Here is a 7,493-nt window from a genome sequence, read left to right on the forward strand (position 1 = left end):
CAAACCAATGTACAAACAAGGCTGATAATTGAGGCAACTTTCCCAGTCTTCCTTCCCTAGGCTTGAGGTTTCAGCTGCTTTCCCCCTATATGGCAAGAAATACCGCAGCACCTGTTTAGTATGTTCTTGCATCTTGTTGATGCCTAGAGTGCTATTAGACCGTGTTTACACCACAAATGTACTTCAGTGACATAACTGTTTGCAAGGTCATGTCAATACAGCTAAAGAGCTTTAGTCTACATCACGTGCCTCTCGTGCTTATCCTGGACAATCCAAAACATCCTGGTACTTTCCATGTCTCCTGAGGCTCAGCACAAATGGCACAGGCATGATGGATTGCTCGCCAGTAGTTCTGGAACAGCCTTCCCACCTCCTCTGATTAAGTGACTCCACATAAAAAAAACGAGTGCTAACACTAACTAGTAGGGGTCCATACTTGCTCACCAGCACATGTGTTGCACATGCCGGTTCATATGCATGACTACAGTCGTACTAAAAGAGTTCTATAGTAGGTCACCACCAACTATAGAGGCTACCAATCGTTACTGACGATGTAAACAACAACTCCTTAATTAACACTTTCTAAAGACAAATGAAAGACAATTACCCCCCTGTGTAAAACGCGACCTTGCACTCAGTAGGGAAGTGGCTGTACCTACAGCTAGAACTAATAAATGAGTCCTATTACCTGCCACAGCAAAAGCAAACGTCAACGAAACACTGCTCACTGGACCACTAACTGCACGATATAAGCAGTCTTTCAGAGCAGTCCACATGCAGATGCATCTTGATCAACATCCTACAGTTTAGACAGCGTTTCCTAATGTTGAATATTTTCTCTCTCCTCAATTTGAACAATGTTAGCATTGGTGATCACCCACCTACTCTCCTTTCCAATCCAAACATAATCTAAAACCTTACAGTCACACATTGATCAAATGCATGCAGATTTATGTGAACTAAATTGTAGTACTACTGGTAAACTGCTATCAAAAAATTATTTCTTTGCCTTTAATATTCTGCCAGAGTTGTTTGCATAGCAGCTGACAGACAAGACAGTGACATTGTCACCTATGCATGCATAAGCCATCTAGTACCATTTCAAAGAAGCTCTTCAACTTTTATAGTATTTTGCATTAAATTATCTGAATTGGGTGTTCAGTTATCTGATTCAGACATTGAATTATTCAATCGCATGAATAACTAAATAACTTACATAGTCTGCAGTTGGGTAGCTGCTGAAATATCATCAGTCATCTATCTCTACTCAAAATTTGTAATATCAACATGATTTACTTTTTTGTTATCACCATGATTTACTTTTTGCTATCATGATTTCCTTTTTTCTGTTATGAAAAAGGAATGTGGTTTTGAATTTGATGGTTCTGTGCCTTCTCGAATCTTGTTATAAAAGTTCAACAGCTAAGTATGTTAGAACAATGTATTGTCAGAAGAGTTTCTTGTAATGAACAGTGTTCGGCAAGGTGGTGTCCTGTCGCCATTATTGTTTTCAGTATAAATAAATAAACCTTCTAAAACACCTTACTAAAATCTGGTAATGGTTGTCGGATTGACAACTGCAGCATAGTTGCAGAAAGTTATGCGAATGACATTCGTCTACTTTCTAGTTCTGTTAGGGGGGAGGGGAGGATGTTACAAGCCTTGCTATTGAAATGTTCATCTTTTGCAGCTAAACACTGTTTCGTGTTCAATGGCAGTAAAACAAAAAGCATTCATTTTGTAACTCGTAATGTGAAGAGGATGACTTCTTTGAGTCTTCCAAATAAATCTGAGGTTCGACAACTGGACTGCTGTAATCATCTTGGTGACACAGTTTGTGCTGACCTGAGTAGTTCCGCGTCAAGAGAATTTGCAACAAACGATTCTCTTCATCATATAATTCATTCTTTAATGTATTTAAAGGTGCTTCTCCTATGGTACTCTGTCAGTTTCTTACTTCAAACTTATTCTGCAATGTCAACTTTGAGATTGTAATGATTCAAAACTTCACCGATTAAGAGTTGCTTGGAATGACTCAGTCAGAAAGATTGTATTGTGGGTAGGAGAGGCCACATTGACATCAATATGCAGCAACTGTCTTACTACTCTTGCTGATGTGTTGCGGAGGAGAAAATTAAAATATTGATGTTGTCTTCTTCATACAAGCAACGTCATCAAGCACTCTTGACCTGTTACAATTCTCTTGTAGATCTTAGTATTTCTCGTCTTGTGACAAATTTGACTTGTTGCTGGGCACATGACATTTTATGTCACATGGAGAAATCACTACAACTATTTCGAACAGATTGTTTTATGGAACTGTGCATAACAAGCGTGAAGCAGCTGACATGGCATACTGCTAGCTTTGTGCTCCTACTCACTTTTGCTCTATCAAGCTTAGTACAATCACAAAGTTAATATAGATTATCTTAATTTGGTTTTTCTTTCTTTCTTGTTATGTACTTGGTTAGATTTGCTCCAGTGTCAATACTGTGTGCAACATAGATCTTAATAGTAAAAAGTAATATCGGTCTTAAAAGCACATGAATGTTGTGGCAGCATACGTCTTGATCATCACTTAGCAAACGTTCCTCGGTTACAATGAGTCACCTTTATGCAAGTCTACATATATCGAGTGCACTGACAGGCTATAAGATAACATAATGCAGTGGTCATCCATTGTTCACCTGCATATTTATAGGTACCATACTAAGTAGGTACACAAAATAATGCTAAGCTACATGTATTCCAACCTAATGGCCATAGAAGCCTTCAACATTAGAACATGGTAAAAATTTAGGTAACATGCAGGCGATATCATTTGAGTGGCTCCATCCGCAAGATCTGTGAGTAGTCACTGTCTAGTTGCTGCCAGAGTCTGACCCTCAGTAGGCACGACAGGGCAATGTTGACTGAAGCTACGTTTGAGAAATGCTTGAAAACAGTATTGAGATAACAGCTGTATGGCAAAAGTCGGATGAGCTGCTTGTTGTCAGCTGTCTCTCAATAGCCACTCACTGCTTCATACCTCAATGACAAGGTGCATTTTATGAAACACAATGTACTTTTTCAAATTCTGTGGGCCTGAATGTGGTACTAGCAGTTGCCAAAAATCACAGGCAAGCAGCAACAAAATAAACTCATCGAAGCTGTCTTGCTTGGGTCCTCCTACATTTGTCTACTCTGCACGATACATACAGACAGTGTTATACGGGGATGGCTCTCTATGCCTCTCAGTATGGCTTCTTAATTAAAATTTTGCCCCCTTGCTTCGCTACTCAATTTAGTGGTGTACTGGAGCGTGCTGCATATTCTAGAAGCAATGTCCCACTTGGTACAATACCACCATTTGGCAATACAAGGCCTCTCTGGTGGGTGTTAATCAAAAGAACCTGAATTTCATTACTTGAATTTCCACCTCATTCTTTTGAATCCTTTTTAGCTGAAGTATAAGCAAACATCATAAAAGACGTTCTAAGAGACATGTGTGCACTTTAGACTTTTAAGTGTCTCACTAAATGACTGCACAAACTAACCTTGGTACTCCTATGACTGAAACTCGAATAATTAAATCCCTAAATCAGATAATTGAATGTTCAGAAAAATTATCACCTCAATTGGATATTCCAATCTTGAAATTAGATAATTGATTGGATAATAAAATGCAAAACAACATTATAGTAGTATCATGTCAGCATTAAGACTTCAATACAAACAATACAGCAACCCACCCAGACAGAAATGAAGGTTCCAATTGAAAAAACCTTCAACAAATGGAGACGCCCCCTCACATTTATTTCAACTAATCTATTTTGATGCTTAGACTTTCATTATTTACACAGGGATGCAATCACCATGATCGTTGGGCAAAAACTGGCACCAAGCAGCAAAACTCTGGCACCCCAAAAAAAGATGAAGGCGTGAACTTGTCCATAAGGTTTCGCCACATTGTGACAGACTTGTGCCATTGATATAATCTGTCTCACGTTACCAACCAGCGAGCAGCGTATTAGACAGAAGTCTGGGGCTTCGAGGCCATCTACATCAAGGTCAGAATATCAGAGCAGCTCAGTCTCCACCTGCTCGCTTACACAGTGACAACGATCATCATCAGATCAGATGAAGTGATTTCCTTTCAGAGATTACAATACAGTAATGTAGAAGACAAATCACTGCACTACATAATTATTAGCAGGAGTCTTCTGTTTGTCTGACTCTCTGTCTGCAAGTGTTTGTGAACTTTTCCTACACAGCTACTCTAATCTCGATCCACTTCTGGCCATACACGCATTCTTTCATTCCAGCCATCGTCATGAGAGGGGTCGACTCGACATTCCGAGGGTCCCTTTCACAAAACCGACCACACACAAAGTAATTTCTTGCAGGGTAAAAAACAGGTTCATTGTTTTGCTAAATTAATAATGTACATCGATATTAATAACTGGCACCAACTGAATGCTGTGGTGTCAAAAATTTTGAAATACAGGCTGCATCCCTGTTACAATATAACTACCATTTCAAAACTTTAAATCAGTAAATATTTATCTGTTTGTGCATCATGTAACTCCATCAGTGAGACGTGAAAATACAAGTGCATGACTATCACAGCATCATTCAGGAAATGTATGGAATTTTGAGTCAGCCGTGACAACTCAGCGGAGTCAACAGCAACATCTGTCCAGCTCAATAAACTGCAATTTATATTCTGTACATTATCAAATGACAAACAACAACATTTCAAGTACACCTTTGTTTAATTAAAAAGCCATGAAGCCCACTGATCCCATTAAAAGTGTCAGAGAGAGAGAGAGAGAGAGTAAACTACCCTGTTTGATTAAACGCCGCCCTCATTTTCTTTAATTAATGCCAGGATAGCGAGAAACCTCTTTAGTAAATACTGGGCGTATTCACACTGGTAAGTACATTTAGAGAAGTCTAAGGGTGAATAGACTACGAGTAACCTAAAGGGCAATGGTAAGAGTGATTTTGTTCACACGTAACATCCGGGTATCGCTCTCATTGTGGTTACGTCCGTCTCATTCACGGGTTGATGACGTCGTTTTGGGAATCACTGGGGAACAAACTAGACTTAGATCTACTCAAGAAGACCCAAATCCTGTCGCGCGTGGTCATTCCGGAAGAACTAAAGTGACGTTGGTTTGCAATATATGATGAATCATTTGTTGAACATCCTCCAGTTTGGGATAACACGGGACAATCATCTTCTGTGTCCAAAAGCAAAGAGAAGACTAAGTGTGTACGACAGGAATATTAACCTGGCAAAGCTGAACTATTGATATCAGTGTGGAAGGAGAAGTGTCTGAATGTAAGTGCAAGCTAAGGTACCGCCACAGCACACTTAGATCGCACTTGGGACAAAGTGCATATAATGTCAATGTAAACGGTTGCGCTTAGTTATAAAAGTGCGACCTAAGGGCGAAGTTAGTGCACTTAGGCAGCAGTGTGAACACGCCCACTGCCCTTGAACAGATATCTCATGTCATCTAGCAAACATGCAAGAGTATTAAACTGTCCACATAGGCTTAGCTTTGAACTGGATCATTTGATCATTTCGTCGTCTAAATTCTGGGTGTCCAGCTACAAATTTTCTGTTGCCAAATAATAAGCTAATATTGGTGACAGAGTCACCATTGGTGCCAACATAGCCCGGATGTTTAGACTCTTCGCTCTATTCCGGAATAGGAGAACACGACTTTGTTGTGTTCAAATTAGAATCAGACAGAATAGGTTGGAATGGCTTCAACTGCATATTCCAGAATAGTGAGAATGGAATAGCTGAACACACCCACTGTCCAATCCTAAAAGGAAGCTTTCCAATTTCAAGCCAAATTCTTAGCCACTCGTCGCCATATGATATTATGCTTGTGCTTGTCGCCAAATTTGGCAACATGGCGACAGTTGGATGCACATGTAAAATGTGCAATAGCCTTTGTACATACACATAACTATTGTATTTAGTTGAAGTACATTTTTGAGGAAAGATGACTCAGTTCAATCTAACTGTCTCAGTATGATGCCTCAGATGCCTACTAATAAAAAATAAATAAACCACAACCTCGTTTAGAGGCCCCACCTAGGAGAAATAACAAAATCTACACAGCGACAGCTAGACTACAACTATTCAAAGTAAAGCGATGTATCTACCACATAACTGCTTTTGTAGCCACGCTTAGTTTTTGAGGACTTCAAAGAAGGTGCTTATTGGAGTGTAGCCCTAATTTGAGACACCCAACAGCTCTGATCAGTATGACTTGTAGTACATGATCTCTAGGCTTCGCCAGTATGGAAGGAAAGGAACATCAGTGACAAATCTATGAAACATAGGCATAGGAAGCAAGACGGCAATGGGGGCATGTGCCACATCAATTTTTCCAGCTTTCAAGTGAACTGCTAATATATGAGGATGACAGATGTAGAAACTGATAACATTGACATAACATACTGCACTAACACTAGTGTTAATGTTGGTTTCTTGCTTTTTGCTGTGTTGCCATATGGTAATTATTAATGCATTTAGCTTTGTTTGCACAGCCACGCCCCCTTAGTCATGTTTTGGCCCCTCAACCAAATCTAGGTTCCTACGCCTCTGTGAAAACGTGATTGCTAGTTTGCACATAAAGTTATCCTACATCAGTCTAGAAGACGTGAAGAAACAACAGTGACAGCTTCTACATGTACGTATACATCAATGCAAAATATAGGATGGAAAGCAGGAACCCATGTTTTTATGCAGTAAACAGGCAAAAAAAGAACACGCTCGTGCACAGATGACGTAACTGTGAGAGGGTCTAGGTAACTACCAATCAAATCAAGTTCTTGAGCCATGTCTTTACAATCAGAGACTGAATCGTGCGGCGGTAAAAAGAGAACTGCGCCTACTCCTGACTGAAATCTGGCGTTAGATGGCGGATGTACGGCAAAACTGTCAGGGTGGGCGTAACCTGTCACATTCGCGAAGTCGGACGAAGGTGAAATAAATAGTCCACTCCAACACTGCACCTAACCGTTCGACATAGACAGTAGGAAGCGGTACACATGATAAACAGAACAAATAGAACGGCGAAGGAAAGAGGCCGCGTATGTGTTAGCTATTACATTGCAGATACAATGAGGCACCACCTTCTTCTGCTTGGCAAGTTTACAACATGTCTTTCTTGTTGAGATCCAGGTTAACGAAATATGGATAGCGATAAGTAAAGTGGCTCACCTTCGAGTTGACTGTAAGCTCCAAGAAAGCCTGTGAAAAGTAGAAAAACGTCGAACCAACGCGCTGGTATCATGACAGAAACCGATTCGAAGATGAACAACACCAATTGCAAGCTAGTCGCCGTAAGTTGCTAGCGGCGCTCTGTCAGTCACACAATAGCGAACTAAACGAAGAAGCGGTTAGAAACGGCGTTGTCGGTAGACCACGTGATTAGAGGTGTCTCTTTCTAGGGTTGCTCTGTCACGTGATCACAAATAGCATTGTA

General features: G+C 40.2%; 1 protein-coding gene across 1 annotated transcript in view; it reads right to left on the reverse strand.

The window, feature by feature from the left end:
* Nucleotides 1-463, reverse strand: part of LOC134186017 (uncharacterized) — a 10,132-nt gene extending 9,669 nt beyond the window's left edge. The window contains exons 1-2 of the mRNA XM_062653923.1: nucleotides 445-463; nucleotides 290-375 (exon numbers count right to left, since the gene is read on the reverse strand). Coding sequence (XP_062509907.1) covers nucleotides 290-375; nucleotides 445-463 — 105 coding nt within the window. The remainder of the gene's footprint in view (nucleotides 1-289; nucleotides 376-444) is intronic.
* Nucleotides 464-7,493: the final 7,030 nt, after the last annotated feature.

The sequence above is a fragment of the Corticium candelabrum genome, chromosome 10, assembly GCF_963422355.1.
Source record: "Corticium candelabrum chromosome 10, ooCorCand1.1, whole genome shotgun sequence".
NCBI lineage: Eukaryota > Metazoa > Porifera > Homoscleromorpha > Homosclerophorida > Plakinidae > Corticium > Corticium candelabrum.